Source organism: Haliotis cracherodii, unplaced genomic scaffold (genome assembly GCF_022045235.1).
Source record: "Haliotis cracherodii isolate W230 unplaced genomic scaffold, xgHalCrac1.p SCAF_5, whole genome shotgun sequence".
NCBI classification, from domain to species: domain Eukaryota; kingdom Metazoa; phylum Mollusca; class Gastropoda; order Lepetellida; family Haliotidae; genus Haliotis; species Haliotis cracherodii.
The window spans coordinates 49,644,783-49,669,687 of record NW_027266308.1 but is presented as its reverse complement, the minus strand read 5'-3'; the positions used below and the strand labels follow the sequence as shown (position 1 = coordinate 49,669,687).

General features: G+C 39.0%; 2 protein-coding genes across 3 annotated transcripts in view; both read right to left on the bottom strand.

Annotated features, from left to right (window-relative positions):
• LOC139443075 (protein pellino-like) overlaps window positions 1-5,390 on the bottom strand; it is a 41,758-nt gene extending 36,368 nt beyond the window's left edge. The window contains exon 1 of the mRNA XM_071224005.1: window positions 5,260-5,390. Coding sequence (XP_071080106.1) covers window positions 5,260-5,279 — 20 coding nt within the window. The 5' untranslated portion in view covers window positions 5,280-5,390. The remainder of the gene's footprint in view (window positions 1-5,259) is intronic.
• Window positions 5,391-16,625: 11,235 nt separating this feature from the next.
• Window positions 16,626-24,347, bottom strand: LOC139443074 (DNA-dependent metalloprotease SPRTN-like). 2 transcript variants are annotated; one of them, XM_071224003.1, is made up of 6 exons: window positions 24,046-24,347; window positions 23,110-23,218; window positions 22,891-22,935; window positions 21,336-21,410; window positions 20,540-20,798; window positions 16,626-19,731 (listed from the first exon to the last, which is right to left on the bottom strand). In XM_071224003.1, exons 1-6 carry the CDS (start codon window positions 24,300-24,302, stop codon window positions 18,080-18,082), a joined length of 2,397 nt encoding a protein of 798 aa, XP_071080104.1. In that variant the 5' UTR covers window positions 24,303-24,347; the 3' UTR covers window positions 16,626-18,079. The 2 variants fall into 2 exon arrangements, with proteins under 2 accessions (XP_071080104.1, XP_071080105.1); XM_071224004.1 differs by lacking the exon at window positions 24,046-24,347 and having other exon boundaries at window positions 23,097-23,176.
• Between the last annotated feature and the right edge of the window lie 558 nt (window positions 24,348-24,905).

Genomic DNA, 24,905 nt, shown 5'->3' with positions numbered 1-24,905 from the left:
TTGGACCAGCAGCTCCCCTCTCCACACATACGATGCCTTGGACCAGCAGCTCCCCTCTCCACACATACGATGCCTTGGACCAGCAGCTCCCCTCCCGACATTACGATGCCTTGGACCAGCAGCTCCCCTCTCCACACATACGATGCCTTGGACCAGCAGCTCCCCTCTCCACACATACGATGCCTTGGACCAGCAGCTCCCCTCCCGACATTACGATGCCTTGGACCAGCAGCTCCCCTCCCGACATTACGATGCCTTGGACCAGCAGCTCCCCTCCCGACACATACGATGCCTTGGACCAGCAGCTCCCCTCCCGACATTACGATGCCTTGGACCAGCAGCTCCCCTCCCGACATTACGATGCCTTGGACCAGCAGTTCCCCTCCTGACAGTGAGATACCTTGGACCAGCTGCCCATCACTATTGTACTATTGTAAACATTTGTAAACATGATAAGACCCTTTGACATTCATCATTAATTTCACTCACTGCAAATAATTATTGTAATCATATCTTTTCATAACAGTGATTGACTTTCTATTTATTACAGTACTGAGACAATAACACATCAAGATTTCTTTCAGAGACTATTTTTAGCATGGCTAGATTACATGGTTTTGTTAATTTGGCAACAAGTACAATATTGAATACATTAATCCTGTTCCTGACAAGAAATGTCAACACAAAGTTGGAACTGAGCTAATCCAGTGATTTCAGAGTAATTGATTATGTGACTAGTTTAAATGAGACCACCATGACACAGCCATGCAAGTCCAGTATATGCATCTGATCAACATGTCTAGGATATTAACATCATTAGAGCATCTATAAATGTCTTACAATACTTTCGTGACAAGTGTGTCCAAACTCAAAAGTTAACAATTCCTCAATTATTTTGAGAACTCGTGCCCTTAATTTTTGCTTCTGACAAACAAGAAGAAAATATTCCAGTCCCAAAAAGCATGTACATATGTGCTTGAAGTAACATCTGATACGGCCATGACAGTGCTGCAGTTTGTGACAGGCATTGACATTCATCATACAATATCCAGGTTAGAATTGGGTCTTCACCAACCCATGCTTGTTGTAAGAGCTGACTAACACGATCTTGTGGTCAGGCCATCTGACTTGGTTGATGCATGTCAGCATATCCAAAGTGCGCAGATAGATGCTCATGTCCGGACACAATTATTTACAGACCGTCATGTAGCTGGAATATTGCTCAGCATGCTGAGTCCAGAAGTGAAATAAAGATAACGGCATGCTTACAACTTCCTCACATGTTTTAACCTATTTGATCAAAAAATAATTTCAGAAGAAAAAAAAATCAACTGTTTAGCAGGGTCATCTAAAGAAAAATTCGAAAAATCTCTGGACTGCAGCATAAATAGTCAGCCCATATACCAAGTATATCTGTGAGTATAAGACATCAACTAGCCCACCGGGTCACTTGGCTCACATAATAGTGGACCTTTTACTATTTCTGTTGGCTACAGGCCAAAGGACAAGCTGTTATGTTGACCCTGTTTGAGTACAAAAATACCTGCCTCATTCCCACTTCAACACTTGAACAAACTTTGTATTATGAACGGTCCATAACCCCACACTCCTGGGGAATGAAAGACTGGACTTTGCTATGTTCGTCCTTTTGTTCTGTTATAACTAGGGCTGTTCCCAATCATGAATTTCATCAATGATTGACTTGTTTCATTTTCCAACCATCATTACCATCCCTGGATTTAAAACAATGCCTAGCAGAAAAAAAAATACAATTTAAACGGTAGATGAACATGTCTGGTGATTTTGTATCTCAAATTTTATATTTGTACTGACCAAGTTTCTTATCACCCATTCATTTACTGGAATTCTCTGAAGGGGTACGATATAAATTTTTTCTGGGCATAATGTTCGAATCTTTTTTTTCCAAAAATTCTGACTCCGATAGCAGCGCGTTATACTTGGGTGTGCACTATCCTCAAGAAAATACTGTACCATGATTACCAAGGAATCAACAATGAAACCTGTCATTAATTATTTTCCAATCATACCTGTTCATTTGAGTGAATTTGAGTGAAAATGAAATTATAAATTATATGTCAAAAAACAACAGTTACAGTTTCAATGCATCTTTCAGTACATGTGTTGCAGGTGATAATAAAAGAGTATTAAATACATTTCCATTTCAATTTATATTTCAATTATATTCTTATATGAAGAATGTTGTGAAAGAATACTAAAAAAATGTAAGATTTCTTTCCTCTCATTCATGATTGATAATTAAATAGCCCATTGATTGTTTTTTTTAACTCAACTCCATCTTTTTTCCATAATTCCACACTAGACCTAACATGAACGTGACTGCCACTGTGTTGGCACTAATCAGCCAGCATATCCGACACGTGAACCTGTTGACCTCAGATAACTACCATATCACGCTCGCCCTCTGACACAGCTGTGTCCCACTGCAATGTCATGTGACCTCACAACCACACCTTAATAACACACATAATGCAGGGGAACACAATTGTATAACTTGACCTCCTCCACACACTCAACATGTTTCATGCATCTTGACTTCATGTCAAATTATCCTCATATTGTATGTGGTCTGACTCAAACAGTGTATGGTCCATTTATGGATTATAAGGTAAAACATGCCCTCCCTGCAGTAAATAATACATAAACAACAGTTTCAGTGAACCATTTTATCCACTGGAGCTGCTTCAACATAGATTTGGGAAGCAAACACCAAAAGCACAATGTCTTCTCAGTTAGTTTAGCTTTGATTAATAGCTGTTGACATCAAAATGATTTTCTGTTCAGCAACTTTATGGAAAAAGTTATCCGAGTTGACATTAATGCGTAAATCACATGCACAAACTGAAGAATCTCATTCGTCTGTTAATTCCAAGTGAAAATCAAGAAGAACTACTTAATTTCTTACTTACTTACTTACTTACTTACTTTGGAGATTTAACGTGCGCTTTCCGACTGATGCGTATTTCGCACACGGGCCCGGTCAGGCCATTTAATGTGTTTCTTTAATGTTTTACTTATTATACCATACATTAACCCAAACCAATCTGTAAACTTTAAACCCACTGTGACATGTACACCCATGACCCCTTCTGATTTTACAACTTACTTGACACTTTTACTGGACACGTGTCATTCACTAATTGCCTTCAACTCCTTTTTGAAGTGTGTTGACTTTTCAGTGCCATACAATCAGGCGTTACCCTGATGCAGGACCTGACATACTTCACTCTGAGGAAATGTGACATGCAATTACCAAGACAACGCTCAAAGTTCTCAAATATGATGCAGCTGAACCATGTTCAGGTAAGTGCCCATTGATGCTTTAAGTAGCCTGGTAGACCAAGTTTTAATATCCCTATGCTATATTATGACTGTCAGGAATGTACCCGTGCATCATTACATGAAATAATGCATAAACTATTGCTTCAAAAACTTTGCTATGTCATGGATCAATAGACTCCATTATGGATTAAGATATAGCATTGAAGGCGACTCTTTTGTAAATACATCTACCCACAGATGCTAGAATTACATTCACTGTTCTTTTCACATAAGTATTTGTTATAAAAATCAAACCTGTCAAAATGGGGCATGACGTCAATCCTGAATGACCTATCAGCTAACAGCATTATCTCAAAAGCTAAGTTCACATTTCAAAATACAACAAGATAATCCTGATAATAATGAATGAAATTCACATACTATGACTGTAACTAGTATGTACATTTCAAAAACAAACAATGAAACACTCATGTCTGTACAAAGGTCACAAAATTTAAAGCCCACTCAGGCTAATCCTGTCAATATTTATGTTAGGATAAAAGCATGGCGAGAAGTACATCAATGGTCTAAAAATAGTAAACACTGATATACTGGTTTTTATGTTCAGGTGTCTCATAAGCTACACTATCTGAGGCTAATTTGCATTTAGCCCATCCCTGTACAAGGCAATACATATACATAGGCTTGATTTAGACTGATTTATTGTCTCACGTATGCTGGGACAGTAATAGGCTTAAATCAAGTTAAGTGTTGCATGAAATTATCTGCTGGCAGGACATTAACTTGATGTGTCTTTACTTCCTCAATCAATAATAAGATGATCAGATAGTGACACTGACTGCAGTGATTTTGATATTTCTTACCAAATAATATCAATAAAGTGCTATACACATGTTACACGCTTGAAGACAGTTAACCACCTGCTCATGAATACATATGACTGGTAATTGAGCGATTTATGAGATGTAAGTGGCTTACAATCAAATGGGCCAGTTTCTCTTTACATCAGTCATATTTAGTATATATACAGTACTTTTAAATTAAATTTCCAGCATCTTGGTCTGTGGCCAGTCATGTTAATAAATGATAATGTGTGTATTACTTGTAACCAGACGAACAAAATATGAACATCATTATCACTCTCAGTGAATAAGTTCTGACAAACTGGGTATTAAACTGTTTAATTGGCATTCTAGAAGATGGTGAGTAAGCCAGAAAATGTACAACTTAATGGATAACAACTTCCGGTTAAATGCACATAGCGACGTTTCGATGTAGATACCTATATGGCTTAAGAATCTACATTGAAAGTTGCTATATGCAATAAACCACACTGTTATCCATAAAATTGTGTTTTCTTATAATATGAACTGGGTAATTGATTATGTTGTTTTCACATTTAGGTTTGACATAGGGGCCAAAGGGCCAAAGGTCAGGGCAATTTAAAAAACAAACAAACAAGAGCTCCCTATTTGTGTTGTGAATGGAAATGTTGAAAACAATGTATTCATAATAAAGACTTTTGGATCACCAAAATATACTATCACAATCAGTATGCAGCAATACTTTGAACTACTCCCCAAATTATATCCCCTCAGGTTTTATTCATCATGCAAGTGGCTAACGTTGGAAATATTTAAAAAATTAGTCAACTGATTATTCGTGAGTTCTTTCATAGCTGAGCTGATAATCATGTCTTTGGAAATACAGCTAAATGTGCAGAGATGCAACACAAACGAGAGTGTAATCTTATCACAAAACTAGTCGTTTGAATCCATACAGAAACTATTGATTCTGAGCTCTTAAATGGAATAGCCCCCACATTCCACCTGTTTCTTCTTACAATCTATGAAAACAAAGGCAGGGGTCTAAATTTGACAAAGGTGGAGATTGAACGTGTGGAGAAGATTGTATATTTCAAGTGGAAATCGTATTTACCTCTCTTTAGTATCTGGCATGTCCCTTTTACCAGTCTTCTACTAAGAAAGGAAATTTCATCAAAATCCCATCACATGTGGAGAAATAAGGATTAAAAGTCGCAGAATTCTAATGACAACACTTCCATAGAAAATATTACACCGGAAGTAACCCTGACTTAACCTCGCAAGAGGGCGCTGGAAATTGTTTTCAATGTAAAATCTACTTTCCAACCAACTATTTCCCAAAGCACATAGCGTCAGTTGACACATACTGTCTGTCGTTGTGTGTAAATGTGCATATGCCAAATATTTAGGTTATAGGTCACCAAATAATCGTTTTGTTTGCTTAGTATTGATAAAACGCAAATTATTGGGTTTGCTCTTTGGAGAAATGATGAACAGCATATGAAAGAACATGGTGTTATTTATGTATAAAAATTCGGTCCTTACCTTGGTAGGTTCCAAGATCGTCTCTTCAGCATGCTGGACTGGGCTGTATCTACAGTTTAAAGCTCATAAACAGCGTATACATCTCATATGTTCCTGGCTGAAATAAACACTCGGGGCCGAAACAGCCCGCGGCACCATATGTGGTATATTGAGGTAAGGCTAGGGTGGGGAAATCACGCTTGCCGGAAATTAGTAAGGAAACGTATGATTTGGATTGTTGGCTACCATGCCATAGTTAATTTATTACAGAATGATATTACATGGAAAATCGACGATAACTGACCGAATATTTTTTTATCGGATCGCTGTAGCTCTATGCCAGTAAAATTATCGAGATTTGAAATGGAGTGTATATAAAAATGCCGTACAGACGACAAGATTAGAAGGTGTTGGTTTGCAAAGGTATTCGTCAAATATTGTGTCACAGTAACATATATATATATCGTGTTGTATTCTTTAGCGTGTTCCACTTTTCCTGTCAGAGATGTATGTGTTTTGTGAAGCCCAAGTGTGATGAGATGCGGATGTTCAGTATCTGACCTCCACCACAGCTGGTGAAGTGGGTGGATATTTGTAGCCATATGACAGCGGGACATCGGGCATCATGGGGGCAGTGAACCCGGGTATCGGTCTGATGTGCAAGCGCTTTATAGAGGGGGTTCTATTGTCTTTTCATTTCTACTTCAACTAGAATGTTTACTTTCATATTGTGATTATGAGAACCCCCCCCCCCCCCCCCCACTCCACTTTATGGAAATAAATATGTTTACATCATATCAGAGACCATATCGGTATATGGTCTCTGATCATATACATGACAAATTTCATTAATAATACTACACGGAAGATAAGATACATCAAACCAGAGACCATCTATTATATGGTCTCTGATCAAACGTGACTTATTTCAAAGATCTCTAACGATATTGTTTTCTAATCTCTTGGCACGAGCACAAACAGTTGAAATGCGATTGGAGCCCAAAACTGTGTATTATTTCAATCGTTGTGTCGTATGAAGATTTCGATAGTTACACAAGTATCCAACTAGTCGCCACGATAGTAGTACAAGGTCATTCGGAAGTATTCGATGTCAACATATAAACTTGTCGAAATATTAATCGGAAAATCTGAGCCCGAATAAGAGACAAAAATGGATCCCCAGTCTTGGTCGTTGAACAACGCTGAGTTGTTGCAGCAAATTGGAACACTGATGTGGATCAACGACGGCGACGCAAGCACGTTGAAAGATATTACCACTGCACGGATAGGCTACGAGCTGTGGAGTCGGCTCAGTGGGGAAAAGGAAATTGATGCCTTGCGCAATCAAACAATTTTGACGATCTCAAAATATGTGAAAGACCACCCAAAGGCTTCCAAAGAAGAACTGACCAAGGAAGTAGCCAAACAAATATCGGCGTTTGCCCAAAAAGTCGAAAATCTGTGAAAATGAAAGATATCTTTGTCGCTGCATTGAAAATTCTACAGTGCCACTCGCTGGTTGAAGAAATTTTACAAGGCTCAGATTTTTATGTTTCTTCTGATGGACTCAATAATTCTATCGCATGCAACACAATAACTCGATGTCAACTCCGCAGATATTGTGTTCTAAAGAAGATTTCAGTAGTCTGTACACATGCTTGTATACCTTTGGTTACCAGATATACACAAGATATTATTTAAAAACAATCCACATGTAACTTGACATTTGTGACAGAAGGCCCTGGCCATCTCCTCGAGTACTCACGAGTGAATATTGATATGCTGTCAAACCAGAAAATGTATCCAGTCAAGTTAATGACATTGTCAACAAAAATATACTGGATTACTGATGTTGGGGATGCTGAGCAGCTGTACCCTGGTCAATCTGGTAGACGCAACATACACATGTATGAGACTGACGGGCTGATTAACCTGAGACCTTCTTCATTACAACACTGATTGTTCTTGTGACGTTCGATCATGTGCATTGCAATGTCAAGCTGCCAGAGAAATACTGCTCATGAGGTGTTACCTAATTTTATTGTGCCTCTTGTAATTGTCTTTAAAGATCTTTATGTTCACACTCAAGAGGTTTCATTTCATGATGTATGTGAAATGTGCCTGTGTGTGTAATAAAACTTTATTATACCTTAGAAACATGGTTTGTTGAACAACTGCTTACAACCAACGAAACTTTAAACTCTTTATAGGCTACTCTACAGGGTTTGCCCTGATGCCAAAAACCGGCGCATTTGACGCAATCTAACGTTACCGCGAAAAACATGCACCATAATTCCCCCATTGTGTGACGTGTGACGTGGATCCTTCGGTCTGTCAAAGTCAATAATTTAATTGCACTACACTGTTGCAATATTAATATCTGTAACAGACATATCCTTTGACAACAAAATATGACAGATATCAGCTTTGTTCAATGCATGAAAACCCAATGTCTATAAACCAAACAGTCTAACTGGCAAGCTGACAGTGTCAGACAATCAGAATTAAGTTTCAATACTTGCCCACTGGCAAATATCGCTTCCCGTTTAATGATAATTAATTTTAGAAGTTTTTCATCACACAATAATATTACCCAGACAAAACTGAAATGTCATGGATTCCATTAAACAATGAATCATTATATCTCAAAGTGCGAGACAACAAGCTGACCACGTTGATGTATGCAAGTCAATTGAATTTGTTGTTCCAGATTATGCTTTGTGGTTAAAAAAACTAACAGATGATTTATTGTGTACAGTACTGAGTGTGGCTAGTCACATGTGAAGAGTTATGATATTATATAGCAGTTGCTTACTAAGTTTATTTCAATCTGCAAATAAAATAAATATAGGACATTATGATTTAATTAGATCAACAACTGTATACATAGATAAATATGTAAAATTGGATTTAGAAGCAGGATTAGTAGAAGAAATAATATTTTTTAGATACGGTATATATATGTTTCCTCCAGGACCAGTTCTACAGTGTACTACTGATGAGACTTCAACCCTGAATAGGCTACTCTAGGACCAGTACTAGAGTGGACCCGTGAAGATTCCGGGGTAGAATAGGTCTTCAGCAACCCATGCTTGCCGTAAAAGGCGACTATGCTTGTCGTAAAAGGCGACTCATGGGATCGGATGGTCAGGCTCGATGACTTGGTTGATGCATGTCATCGATCCCAATTGCGTGGATCGATGCTCATGATATTAATCATTGGATTGTCTGGTCCAGACCGCCGTCATACAGCTGAAATATTGCTGAGTGCAGCGTTAAACAACAAACCAACCAACCAACCAGTACTAGAGTGACCAGCTGATGAGACTTTAACCTTAATAGGCTATTCTAGGACCAGTACTAGAGTGACCAGCTGATGAGACTTTAACCCTTAATAGGATACTCTAGGACCAGTACTAGAGTGACCAGCTGATGAGACTTTAACCCTTAATGTGCCACTCTAGGACCAGTACTGCTGCGCACAACTGATGAGACTTTAACCCTTAATGTGCCACTCTAGGACCAGTACTGCTGCGCACAACTGATGAGACTTTAACCCTTAATGTGCCACTCTAGGACCAGTACTGCTGCGCACAACTGATGAGACTTTAACCCTTAATGTACCATTCTAGGACCAGTACTACAGTGTACAACTGATGAGACCTATAATAGGCTACTCTATGACCAGTACTACAGTGAGGTGAAAGGTCAAATTCGATTTAATGTCGCGTCCAAGATTTTTTGCACCTATATCGTGACGTGCATGCATTTGTGTGTGTGGCTGCTTGTACTAGTCCGGACTGATGCTGATTTATAGTGCCAGCGCACTGAGATACCATGCGTCAGTTTAACAGAATACCCCTCTCAGACACAGTATACTGACTAGTCCTTGTTTTAGCCCCTTAATGCCGAGCACCAGACAGGTCTACAGTGTACAACCATTGACACTTTAACCCTTTATATGCCACTCTAGGACCAGTACTACAGTGTACAAGTGATGAGACGTTAACTCTTAATAGGCTACACTAGGACCAGTACTACAGTGTACAACTGATGAGACTTTAACCCTTAATAGGCTACTCTAGGACCAGTACTACAGTGAGGTGAAAGGTGAAATTGGATTTAACATCGCGGCCAAGATTTTTACACCTATATCGTGACGTGCATGCATGTGCGTGTGTGGCTGCTTGTACTAGTCCGGACTGATGCCGATTTATAGTGCCAGCGCACTGAGATACCATGCCGCAGTTAAACATGAATACCCCTCTCAGACACAGTATACTGACTCCGAGCCGACCAGTCCTTGTTTTAGACCGTCAATGCCGAGCGCCAGACAGGGTAACAACAAGTACCATCTTTTAACGTCTTTTGGTATGGCATGGCCAGGGACTGAACTCCAGACCTTCCGCTTTCCGGGCGGACGCTCTACCACAAGACCATAGAGGCGGTCCAGTGCTACAGTGCTCAACTGATGAAACTTTTATCATTTACAGGCCACTCTAGGATCAGTACTACAGTGTACAACCAATGAGACTTTAACCCTTATTAGGCTACTCTAGGACCAGTACTACAGTGTACAACCATTGACACTTTAACCCTTTATATGCCACTCTAGGACCAGTACTACAGTGTACAACTGATGAGACTTTAACCCTTTATAAGCTCCTCTAGGACCAGTACTACAGTGTACAAGTGATGAGATGTTAACCCTTAATAGGCTACTCTAGGACCAGTACTACAGTGTACAAGTGATGAGATGTTAACTCTTAATAGGCTACTCTAGGACCAGTACTACTGTATACGAGACTTGAAGCCAATATTTTCTTCACACACAGATCATAAATTGATGCCTTCTTCTTTTTGAAGACTGTATAAATCTTAGAACTTTGTGGAGATTACTGTCATCAAGCTGGCATAGTTTTCCTCACCGACTGCACACAAACCAACTAAGTGGCGAGATGGTGCCTTTTGCTGATCAGGTATTATAAACTGGTGTGAGTGAGTGAGGTTTTACGCCACTTTTAGCAATATTCGAGCAATATCCCGGCGGGGGACACCGGAAATGGGCTTCACACATTGTACCCATGTCGGGAATCAAACCCGGGTCTTCAGCGTGACGAGCGAACGCTTTAACCACGAGGCTACCCGGCCGCCCCATTATAAATTGGAACACGTTGTAAATAGATGTTTGTTTGTTGTTCAATGCATACTCAGCAATATATACACAAGCTCTATGACGACTGGATGTAAATAATCAAATCTTGACCAGACAATCCAGTGATTGATGTTGTGCGGCAAAGGTGTTAACTGACTTTATAAGTCCAGTTTTAAAGTCAGTATTGGTATTCTGTATTCCATCATTCATACATATGATATTAATTAGAAGATAAACATACTGGGTTTTCAATGTAGAGCTAGGTTACCTGTAGACTATGCTAAATTGAATTTGGAACCCAACATGCAGCGACTGACAGGATCGGGTGGTCAGACACGCTGACTTGATTGATGCATGTCATCGTATCCCAGTTGCGTAGATCGATGCTCATAATGTCAATCACTGGATTGTCTGGTCCAGACTCGATTATTTACAGACTGCCGTCATATAGCTGGAATATTACTGAGTGCGGCGTTAAACAAAGAAAACATAAAAACAAACTTTTTGTTGGTTATAACTGATGGACATTTTCTTCCAAAATACTATCATTTTCAGCAGCTAAAACCACATGGTAAATAAAGTCATGTTTCAAGTTAAGTCCCAACAGTAGCGCACAGTACTATATTTACGTCAAGAAGTGGGCTGAAAATATTGCATACTGCCCTAAACTGTTTTTTATCAGAACAAATTTAGTGGGAAAACTTTCATGCTTCATACATGAAGGTTGTAACTGGTTATGTAACACGATGGTCATAATTAGCCATGACTGAGTGAAACAAGGACCTGCACAAAATGCTTGTACATTGTTTTCCTGATGGAAACATATAAAGTGTATATTTAATAGGAAACAGGAACTCTTTCCAACTGTTTTGTTTTAAATCCTGCCACTCCACTTCAGATTCCACCAATTTTTTGTAGACCACACTCAAAGGAGCCTCGTTTTGTTTTAGACCTGACTCAATCTCATTAAAATCAGACCTTAGTTTTCGCTACCGCTAAACAAAGATCTGAGGACATCCCATTACGGGTCACGTCAGAACGACCTCTCGCGAAAATTGACTGACCAATGAAATGACTGACATGAAATCAACATTAGCCAATCAGAAGGCAGCTATCTCGAGCTTTACAGCACTAGTTTCAAACTGGCGACTACGCTTAGAAACATATTTTGACATATTCTCGATTAAAAAATTTAAAAATGACCAAAACAACATTCTGGAATGACTTATAGATGGCCTAGATTGTATGGATATAACCATAAAACCCGTAACTGTCATTCGGAATACCCCGTGTTAAATATTTCGAGGTTGCATGATTAGAAAACACATTCCGACTGTCACTTTCTGGTAAGCGACGCTCTGATTGGTTGGATGAAAGGTCGTGCTGACATGACTTGTAATGAGATGTCCTCAGATCTTTGTTTAGTGGAAGCGAGAACTAAGATCTGATTTTAATGAGATTGGACCTGACTCCATTAGGTCCAGCTCTGGCCAAGAGGTTTCAACAGACTAGTTGGGGCTGATGAATAAACTGACTTTGTTTGTTTACAAATGTGGGTAATTGTTCACAGCTTGACACCACCTGGCCTTAAATACATCACCTTATCTTGTGCCAGCTCCTTGCTGTACTCGTATACACAAAATTAATCCACACCTGGTCCTGGTGGTGACATAAGGCTGCTGACACAATATCATAACCTGACCCTTTGTATCTAGGAAATAACTGGGGAGACAATGAGTGGTGGACGCGCTTACCACCTTCAAGTTGGGTGCAACAACCAGCAATTAGTGTAATCCAGGAGGAGTGTGTTAACAACACGCTATTGTGACGTTGATTGATATAACACGTGACGTTGCTAATGAATAATGTGCATACTCGTATATACAAGGGGTCTGCATATTGTTCTCAGTAGGAAGTGACAACTTGGAGACGATGACTTGTGGTGTATACAATTTTACTTTATACAGGTAGATATAAACATACAAAAGACACTTTGTGCCTAGTGGTAGTGGTTGTTGTCTTGCTGCCCCCGAGCACCCTGCCTAACCCTAGCTAGGCTAAGAGTAAGACCCTTCATCTCTCTCTTTCTCCCCCCCCCCCTCTCTCTCTCACTGATTTTCATCTCTGGACCAAGGTCACCTGACATTAAGGAAGTCGTAAACAATAAATCATCAGTGACATACTTGCACATCTTGTTCAGGATGGCAGACAGTCGATGTACAATAAAATGGGGATTAACAATTGGGATTATCATCCTATAGATAACAGCAATTGAGTGTTTCAAGGCATATAGATGTCATGGCTCCAGGGTAATTAGTCTTTGGAATTAAATGTTCATTCAGACAATGGTTGTCGTAAATCAGTCGCTGTGACAACTTTAACACCATTCTGAACAGTATTCCAGTTACCCGGAACATAATGTCATACCTCTCAGAAAAGTAGTTCAGTCATATAATGTCATACCTCTCGGAACAGTATTTCAGATATATAATGTCAAACCTCTTTGAACAGTATTTCAGTTATATAATGACATACCTCTGAACAGTATTTCTGTTATATTACATACCTCTGAACAGTATTTCAGTTATATAATGACATACCTCTATGAACAGTATTCAATTTTTCTAATGACATACCTCTGAACAGTATTTAAGTTTTCTAATGACATTCTTAAAATCAGATCTTAGTTCTCTCTACCGCTAAACAAAGATCTGAGGACATTCCATTACGTGTCACGTCAGACCGACCTTGCGCGAACTTTGACCGACTGATAGAAGGACTGATAAGAAGTCGACATTAGCCAATCAGAAGGCAGCTTTCTCATGCTTTATGGCACTAATTTCAAATTGGCGACTACGCTTCGAAACATATTTTGACAAATTCTCGATTACAAATTTGAAACCTGAACAAAAGAACATTCTGGAATGGCTAATAGATGGTCTACATTGTATGGATATAGTCATTAAACCCCTTAACTATCGTTCGGAATATCCAGTGTTAACGTTTTCGAAGTTGCATTATCAGAATTCACATTCCGAATGTCACTTTCATGATCTGGTAAGCGACGCTCTGATTGGTCGGATGAAAGGTCAGTCTGACGTGACCCCTAATGGGATGTCCTCAGATCTTTGTTTGGCAGTAGCGAGAACTAAGATATGATTTTAATGAGATTGTCATAATATAATATAAAGCCCTTTTGCATCTTGGCACTGAATACCTGGGCCAGCAAACTGGAAAAGAAATCATCAAATGATCAAGATAGAAAACATCATTTAGACACAGCCATTTAATTTTCATGTATTTAACATGTGGTTGCACTCTCCCATCATACATATTTGAACACAGTCAATGATAAACATATACTGATACATACTATACAATATGGTAACACGTCATGTCCTGGAACTGTACATATATCTTACCGAGGCAAGGGAGTTGACCGACAATAAAAGTCCAGTGTCCACCCTTGCTAAACTATGCAGGAATTTCTGAGCTTGATTGTAGCCCCACTAGTGTCTATCAAGAGTTATGTCCCTTCTATGTCCCTCCTATTGACCAATCAGGTTCCATCTCTCATATCACTTGCATTTGCTTCAAACAAAATGGCGGCGCCCAGTCAAGACGATAATGTTGATAATCAAAATGTATATTGTGATAAAACGGGTCTTACTTTGGAGGTGCATGAAATCACATGAGCACCTTGATGAAAACATGTTTTGCACATCCTGTAATCGACCGAAATCTGCAAGGCATCAATTTCATTACGCGATTTTGATTGGACAATGCATAGATTCGTTAATCCCGTCAAAATATAACTCCATAATTCCAGTCTACTTTGACTTGGGTGGAAACTGGACTTTTACAGTCAGTTAACTCCCTTGCCTAGGGAAGATTGGAGCTTTATTGTAGTGTCCCAATATGTCCACTGTTTCCTCCGGAACCAAAGGTTTGATGCCACTTTGTCAGTATTTCTGATATATCACATATCAGCTCAAGGTGTGAGGAATGCCTGAAGAAAGGCACATTAAACATGTTACCCAATGCAGGTTTCAGATATTTACCACATTGGTGAAACCCATGAGTGAGTGAGTTGGGTTTAACGCCGCTTTTAACAGTATTCCAGTTATATCACGGCGTGTCAGCTTAATGTGGGAGGAAAGACCGAAGTGATGCAGGTCTCAGACGTTTACCACATTGGTGAAACCCATGAGGACGGGTATGGTGCTGACAAACCTACAAACATAATTTGGACGACCTTGGATTTCAACCCACAAACATACGTTTTTGCAAATTGCTGCATGTTCTACGACTGAGCCCCCCTAAATTCACTGAAAGTCTCGACACTGTTTTCCTGAGGACAGAGACAAAGTAAACATTATAGTGAAGTCTTGATAAGTTAGGCCTACAATCCAGAAGCTTTGTTCAAATATATTGCACTTCAACATTAACATAATATAGAGAATAACCACGAAAACTAGCTACATTGGAATTAATGTGCACAGAAGGTTATATGATTATTACCGAAAGTACATGTTCAAGAATCAAGTTGAAGATGCTGCACATGGAGATATAGATATTATAGAGAAAGCTTCTTTCTTATTGGCTGATGTGGCCTTCTTGTTTGTCGTTTCGGTGGTCGATCAAAGTTCGTGAAAGGTTGCTCTGACATGACCCGTAATGGGATGTCCTCAGATCTTTGTTTAGTGACAGCGAGAACTTATATCTGATTTTATTTTAATGACATTGTACTTATGATATTGAAACACTCAAAGGGTAATAATCTATATATCATTTAATGTCATCCTAAAAATAGTCAAAGTTTTTCAGACATATTTTCATTCACTTAAGTAAATTTAAACCTGCGTAGGAATACAATGCCTGAGTTAACAGCCCAATTTATTGAAGTGCCAAATGTTTTGCAGCCATTTTTGCTTTAGTTTCATCACACCGATGCATATAAAGTAGTTCCTGCTAAGTGACCTCATTTGCATATTATAACAATGCATAAAACTATCCATTATACAATAAATCCATTATGTATTGTTCTTACAATGTCTATGATGTAATAAACAATGCCCGACACCACAATGTCCCGGACGGGACTCAACCCAAAAAAGTACTAGAATCTGTACTTTACTAAGAAAGTGTTATCCCAAATATACCATTAGATACCACAATGTACTGACAGGATGTTAGGCCTCATTGCAAACAATACAATCAGGTAACCAATAGAGGCAAATAATCCAAATGAAACATCTCTACTAATGAACAAAAATAAAAGCAAATACCCTTTTGATTGTTGATCTGTCATGGAGAGTAACTGGTAGATCCAAATAACATATGTACCAAAAACATTCATTACTTTTTCTAGAGAAGGTTTTAGTGATGTTCACACTAGGTTGTTTTTTTATTACTTTGTTATAGGGCTGGTAGTTGAAAATAAAACGCTTTTCATTTATATTTCAAATTGATTTTTTAAAAGTATTGTCGGTCAGTTGCTATTTGAATTACCAAATATAATCTGAAAGTGTAATTCTGCAACATATATTTGTACATGAATTTACAGTGAGTGAGTGAGTTTAACGCCGCTTTTAACAGTATTCCAGTTATATCATGGCGTGTCAGCTTAATGTGGGAGGAAAGCCCCAAGTGATGCAGGTCTAAGAGGTTTACAACTTCGGTGAAACCCACGAGCACGGGTATGGTGCTGACAAACCTAGAAACATAATTGGGGCGAACCGGGATTCCAACCCACAATCATAGGTTTCTGGCGTGCAACTCTGCACAGCGAATCGCGGCGCCTTAGATGACTGGGCCACCCGTGCCCCCCAGTAGATGAATTTACAGAAATACTTGGCTGATATGAACACACATTGAAAATGTCAGGTGAGATAAACATGAACTAAATCTTGCATATCCATTGCACAGGTTCCCTTTCCTCACAGAAAGTAAAAAAGTTTTGAAACACATTTTTTCATAAGATCCACACTAAGAACACTAACACAGAATCCCTGAGTAAATACAACTGTGTACAACCACTTCAGACAACAGATCACCTCCCAACTCACATGGCATAAATATATCAATGTGACCATCATCTCACAGTCAAAAGCCAGATGGTACCCCAAAAAACATGTTAACTAGACAACAGATGTCTCTGAGTTTTGACTGGAATGGCAAAGAAGCATTTGCAGATGTCTTCTCAGATTTAAAATTAGTAGTACAGTAGAACATGGATATAACGAACACGGATAGAGCGAACAAACGGATACAACGAACTGTTAAAAAATCCCGATTTATCTCCTACATGATATCATATAAAATTTACTCATATAACAAACTCTCTACAGCGAACTAACGGATACAGCGAACTGATATCTGATCACCGACAAGCCCATCTATCACTTATTAGTGACGTGTATAGCGAACTGAGAAATCTCACTCAGTGTCAAGTGTCAATGACAATTGGCTGTACGCAATCAGCGGCGAATCAATACAATCGGCAGTGACGGATCAACCTTGTTATACTTAAATGAATGTTATGAAATGTTATCAATTGAATGCTATGAAGTGATCACTGCTAATACAAGTCAATGCTGCAATTACGTGTATTGTGTTTTGTTTAATCCAAGATGGCGGACGTTTCCGGGCGAAAACGTCTATAACGAACAACGGATATAACGAACTGATTTCTCTGGTCCCTTGTAGTTAGTTATATCCATGTTATACTCTATAAGATTTAGGGCTGGGACGGGTCGGGTGGGTACTGAGTAGGACCCGGGTACCCACAGGACTACCCGGACCTGTGGTTAGTCACGCGATATCTTGTTTAATGACCAAAAAAAATATCTCGAACGCTATGGTCACACTACAAGTCACAAATGTTCACATTTCTTTCTGACTGTGCACCCATTCCTTCTGACTTTTCATATGGTTGAATAAAGATATACCTTAAGACAACTTCAGTGCATGCATGACCAGATTGTTCAATACATGTATCTAAATACATTTTGCCAGGCTATGGTAAAAAATTCCCAATCGGACATTTTGAGACATCTCTTGAGGCCCACAGTGGGTACCTGGGTGGGTTCGTGTAATAGGGGTGTGGGTACTTGGGTAGTAAACTGGGACTCGTCCCAGCCCTAATAAGAATGTGCTTACTGTATTTATACCAGCAAAATAGAAAATAGAAAAAGTGAAATAGAAAATGATTCTCCTGAAATATGAAAAAAAATATATATATATTTCTGAAAAGTCAGGCAAACGTAAGGCACTGATCTAGATGGGCATTCATCTGTGAGGCGAACACCCGAGTTTGGCACACGGGACAATTCTGAAGTGGATCTTGTGGACTGGTGCTACTAGAGTTATCTCCCCTTTGACCATGACCTGCACCACTTGAAGTATGGCTGCCTTCCCCATCTCCTCGACTACTGAAACCACCTTGTTCTTTAACATTTCCTGATTTTTTCTTTCCCACAGACTTTCCAGCACTTGCAGAGCCACCTTTGTGCTTGACTTTATTGACCCTATCAGTATTCTTCACCTGGTAAGAATCTCTACTGTCATGGCTCCCAACCTTATATTTCTTGGTTGGCGGTAGTATTTCTTCAATGTCACTATCATCAGAGGAAGAGTATTGTGGCCTCCTTGTCCATGAACTCATTCTGTTCACATTTCCTTTTTGACTTTTACTAGGCACATCATTGGAACTGGAGGAATTTTTTCGCTTGGAGCCAGTACCAGCTTTCTTTGACGTAGATATGTGTTCATTCAGAGCAGATTGACTATTCCCCACATCACAGTCAAGGTCATTTGGATTGGGACTACTTTTGGTTGGGGAAGTGTTATTGTACAAGGATATTCTTCTATAGGGTGGAGATGTGAAATTAGAAGCTGGATTAACCTTTTTGAATAGTGATTTTATTGGACTTGAAATGTCGCTGTCATCTGAAACACACACTGATTTGGGTTTTTTGTGACTGTCTGGTGACTTTTGATGATGTGGAAGAAAAGATGATGTTTCTTTGCCCCGTGGAGATTTTGATGAAGAACTGTACTCATTCACCTTACTTGTTGAGCTGCCTTGTTTGGGAGAGTTGGGGGAGGTCATTTTAGTTTCAGTTCCAAACCACTCTTTGATGGACTTGACTGGACTAATTGTATTGTGAAAACTTGGCGATTTAATTTTACTGACATACTTTTCCCCTGGACTGACAGATTTCTTTCTATTTGTATTAGAGCCAGTTTGTGGTGAATTGTTGGTTCTCCTGTTGTTCATCTCTCGTCGAAGTTGTGCAAGAAAACTAGTTCCTTGACCTCGTTCAGCGCCAAGGACATGGCCTTGACCTGAGAATTTAACATTGCTTGGCCCACTATCATTAGTGCCGACAGAATTAATATCACATATCTGAGGTCCCCCATCAGAAATTGGGCCAGGCTTCTTACTTGGGTTGGGGCTTGTGGTTTGGTCCCAAATAGTTTTTACCAAAACCCCTGTTGTTCGACTTGGAATTCTGGAATTACCAAGAACAGGGGTTTGTTTCACCCTTTGTGACACATCTCTTTCATGCTTTTCAAACAATTCTTTGTCTCTGTTGAATGAAGGCTTTGGTTCCCTGGTTGGCATGACAACAGAGCTTGATCTGTTATTAAGTGATCCAGCACCATTTATATCTGTGAAGACATGTGAACTTTTGCTTTGGTTTGGATTTGTTTCTGTAGATGACTTCATACTTCCAAAATTGGGTGGAAGACGAGGAAGTTGAGAATCATCATTGGAAGAGAACTGACTGGAAGATGTCACTGTACTTGAGGGAGGCTTTTTCACAGATGTGACCCTTGACCCTGTCACCTGACCTTGACCCCAGAAACTTCTGATATCAGGACTCTTGACCGTTTTCTTATCTGGAGAACAAAAAACATCCGTTTCAAACTCTTCAGTGGCAGCACATGAGTTTTCTGAAGTAGCAGAGTAACAACACATTCCTATACTACTCAATAGAAGCTAGGAACACCCAATTCTTTCAATATTACTATATATTGGGGCGGTCGGGTAGCCTAGTGGTTAAAGCGTTCGCTCGTCACGCCAAAGACCCGGATTGATTCTGACATGGGTACAATGTGTGAAGCCCATTTGTGGTGTCCCTCGCCGTGATATTGCTGGAATATTGCTAAAAGCGGCGTAAAACTTCACTCACTCACTCACTCAATATTACTATAATATGAAAGAATTGGGTAGTGCTCAACGAGTAGTATATATAATTCTTCTTTTAATATATAGCTTCACTAGAAACTTTGCATTTAGACAACCAAATATTTGAATATTAGATTCTGAAGGTGAAGGATCACTCCTATGTTGTTTTGCATTTGATGTGATTGCAGGGTGAGAAATTAAACCAAATCCTTTAAATATCCATTAAGGGCAGTTCAATAACAACTCAGAGAAGAAAAGATAAAGAGATCATCATACAAAAACTTTAATACCAGTGGTAGAAACTAACAGTTTTAGTCTACTAGTCCTTATAATGATAACATATAGCAACATGGCAAATTTCTACTAGTTCTTATGATACCTTAGCTAATGGGCAGTTTGGCAAGGACTACAGGACTAGTGCCAATTTCTAATGCTGTTAATACAATGGTATACATAATTCTTTAAGCTACAAATCCCAATTACTATAATTACATTCTACGTTCATTCTACCCAGCTCACCAGGAATGACCTCTTCTTTCTTGCTTTCTTTATCTTTCTTGCCCTTCTTCTGCCCATAACCCTCTGGTTCCTTCACCTTGGTGTACGTCCCCCCACACGTCCTCTGATGGTCCCCCCACCAGGGGTCCCTGGATGAGGGCGCTCGGTTCATGGCACGCTTCACAAAGCCAAAATATGGACGTCTCTTCTGACAGGGCCCGTCACATCGCCACCAGTGCTGCCGATACTCTGCTACTTCATCATGGAAGGTGTGATAAATCTGTCAACAAAATGATTTTGTTGAAGAACCACTGTAGCTAGAGTTAGTGAATGATTACATTTAATGCAAATATAATATAATGGTTATGACACACAGGCCGGATTAAAACTGTGGTCCACCAAATATGCCCAAACTGAAAAAAACAACAATACTTGACCTGTTCCCAGTACTTTTGGAAGTAATGGACAGATGTTACTAACTCTTATTAGTCGTAATTCAACACAAGTCATCTATGGCCTGTTTTAGGCTCAGGCAGGTATTGACTTAACCACCTCAGTACTATAAATATTGAAGAGCCACCTTAAGTGATTTGTATCACCATTTACAAGAAATGCTTAAGTGACGCGGTCGGGTAGCCTAGTGGTTAAAGCGTTCGATTCCCGCCGTGAGTACAATGTGTGAAGCTGATTTCTGGTGTCCCCCGCCGTGATATTGCTGGAATATTGCTAAAATCGGCGTAAAACCATACTCACTCACTCACTCAAACTTAAGTGAAACCAACTTTCAACACGAGATACTGCTATGACACCCACTTACTGAGATATTTGTCCCCGTTTCCTTGTTGATTCTGTTCATGTGTTTCTGGAACTCAGGGCCATGGCCATCATGATCCTGATCAAACATATCAGAGACAATAATCAGTCATGGAAAACAAATTGATAACAGAAAATCTAGCTCATTGGTCAGACAGGCCATTAACCCCCATAAAAGACGGAAGTCTGTTTGTTGTACTGTTTGTCATACAGCATGCACAGTGGCTTGTCACAACCGAATGTGACACGAGTCCGCTGGCAGTCACAAGATAGATCCGATATTGTCACATTAATACATTTCACCTGAAACAATTCTTTGTAACTTGTGAACATGTGGTGACAAAGTCAGTACATATGTCAGTAGTAGGGCTGGGTTGGGTAACACAGGTACTCGGGTCGGTGGGTCCTGAGTAGGACCCGAGTACCCACAGGATAGCCCGGACCGTGGTTAGTCACATGACATATTGTTTATACATGTTTCCAGGCAATATTAGAGAATATTAGTTGCCCAAATTAAAGGCCTTTTCAAAGCATTTTATCAATGTACAAGTCGTTCATGAAACTTGAAATACTAAAACCATGGATACAAATCAGATATTAAGTGAATTGCTATTTGAGAGAGCATCCGTGCCACTGTAGCAGCAGTATTACTGCTATAACTGCTTACTTTTCCCAGTCTCTTAATTCCATTTTTACCTTGCAAGATTTAAGGTTTTTTATCATCCAAAACTGGCTCCCACAGGAGATATCGCTTGGATTAGATCAAGCGATATCTACACTGTAGATATCGCTGCAATGAATTTACATCACAATGCTTTGCAGACCATTGTGATGTCACTGGTTACCATGATGTCACAATCAAATGACATCACTAATGGCTCTGCTACTGAAGCTGTTAGCAGTACTTTTTACACTGAAAACACTGCTAATTACTGTCTACAAATTGAAAAAGTTGGAAGAATGATGTTGGATGATAAATAAAATCTCACCCTCGTGTTTTTTTATATCAAATATATCAACACTCGTAGATAAAAGTGGGAAAAATCCTCGGCAAGCCTCGGAATTTTTCCACTTTTATCAACTCGTGTTGATATATTTGATATCAGAAGACACTTGGGTGAGATTCTCTATTTATCATCCAAAACTGGCTCGCACAGGAGATATTGCTTGGATGAGATCAAGCGATATCTACAGTGTAGATATCACTGCAATGAAATTACATCACAATGCTTTGCAGACCATTGTGATGTCACTGATTACCATGACGTCACAATCAAATGACATCACTAATGGCTCTGCTACTGAAGCTGTCAGCAGTACTTTTTACACTGAAGACACTGCTAATTACTGTCTACAAATTGAAAAAGTTGGAAGAATGATAAATAAAATCACACCCTCGTGTCTTTTGATATCAAATATATCAACAATCGTTGATAAAAGTGGCAAAAATCCTCGACAAACCTCGGAATTTTACCACTTTTATCAACTCTTGTTGATATATTTAATATCAAAAGACACGAGGGGGAGATTCTCTATATAAGATACAATTAAAGTCTTACCTTATCATTGTTGGTGACGAACAGGTATGCGTGAATCATTTCATGCTGAAATAACAACAGTGACACATTATCATGAATGTATAGTCCTAACTGATGTAGCACTGCCAAAAGGCATCTGCTCAATCTCTAATACTTATACCAAAGTAAAATGATCTTTCATGAAATGTTAAATTTGATAAGAGTGTATCTGAAAAATAGACGCGTACTATCACTGCATACCAGTAATGTTTCAACCAGGTCTTTCCTCGGTCTCAGTTTCAAAAGCGGCAAACTCAACCGAACAGAGCACAGTCCTCCACGTCTTTCATACACACACAATCCAGCACACCTGAAAAATAGCCAGGATAGGACCATTGATCAATTGTTTAATTCAGTTATAAAAAAACAACAAAAACTTTTAATCCTCTTGTCCTTAAAAATGGCACATTTCTACTACTCCTGATGATACCTGAAATATTGGGTAGTTTGGCAAGGACGATAGGCCGAGTGACAATTTCTGTCGCAGTCATTATTTTATATGTCGCAGTACACTATTACATTCTTCCTTATCCTAGTCCAACTCAACAGTCCCTGAACCAAATTTTTTTCCCTTCTGCCCTTGACCTTACTGCAATGATATAGCCCTAAATGAAGCAAGTCTAGATTTTCCATCTCACTGGGGCTCCTTTTCATATTGAAATGGAGTTGAATGTTTTTGTCAAAATTATAGCGTATCTTCATGGGTAGCTAAAATCACTGTACATCTTGTAATCACAAGGCAATGGAGGTATTATGGTCTCTTCATTATGGTGGTATTAATGTGCCTTGAAATGTTTGTATGTCATAAAATCCAGACCTGGCAATATAAAGTTTCAATGAATATGTATTTAGACTTGCACTGAATATAGGCACCATGAAGACTAGTTGTAATTGGGTGCCATTTTCTTTAGTTGCGGGACAATGAGATTTTGTCATGACTGTGTGTATAATATTATTATCATGCTAATGTACAGATCAGTTCCTAATGTGAATGGTATTTAAAAGAAGAGACCATGTACGGATATCGGCATGTGATCTTTGTAAAAGCTTCCAGTTAACCAGATATTTATTTACAAATTCACTATCATGATAGTTATTGTGTGCATATGAAAGCTGATGTTCACAATTCTGACATACAAAGTCATTCTTGGGCTCCATTTGACCTCAATTCCAGCTAATCTCCCCCAGAAAAAGCGATCGTTGTACTGCAGGAATAAAGCTCTGATGTCCGGGTTAGGATCTGTCAACTCCCAAGTTTGGTCAACAATTGATAATGGTGATTTAGAGGGAACCGGTGCCCTTGATGAAGATGGCGGCGAGACAATATTATTAGCCGCTTCTCTATCGAATTGTTCTTGCAACTTGCGCGCGAGTTCAAAGTCGCGATCCCCCATAATGTGAAAAGATTCGAATTACAAACACAAAACTGACAACAGGTGTCCGCCATATTAGATTGTCATAGGTGAAGGACGAATGTTAACCTTCAAACGATATTTTCCTAACAATGCATTACGAATGTAGATTCATGATCGACGCCTTGTACTAAATCAGACTAAATTGTTGTTATAATGTCATTTTACACAAAGTTTATATTTCACAAATAATCAAATCATAATAAATGTATACTACATTAAATATTATATAGAATGATAGTACTAATTGATACCGATTGAAAATGTTGTGGATTCATTATTTTACGTCTGGTTTGGAATGCAATGTTCTTTTTCAGTATATAAGAGCATATATTTAGGGGTTATAACTGCAGTCTATTCAAGAGCTATATACGAAATATATCCGTTTTAGGGGGTATGTGTTATAGCATAAATCACACCATGATGTTTCAATAAGTAAATCATAATCGCGTTTTCCTCTGATCACATACTCGATATTAATGTTTATCGCAAACCAAGATTAATAGATGCGACCAACAAGCTAATGTTTCTCGTGTAATATGTATTTAACTAATAAAATAACAATAATAAGAGGTTATATTAATT

What these genes read in the sequence shown, in the direction of transcription:
- LOC139443074 (XM_071224003.1), bottom strand. Translation starts at nt 24,302, where the DNA reads ATGGGGGATCGCGACTTTGAACTCGCGCGCAAGTTGCAAGAACAATTC. An exon ending in ACCTGGTTGAAACATTACTG is followed by an intron (nt 22,936 to 23,109) that starts GTATGCAGTGAT and finishes TTGTTATTTCAG; the next exon opens with CATGAAATGATTCACGCATA. An exon ending in GAAAGAAGAGGTCATTCCTG is followed by an intron (nt 19,732 to 20,539) that starts GTGAGCTGGGTA and finishes TTTGTTCTCCAG; the next exon opens with ATAAGAAAACGGTCAAGAGT.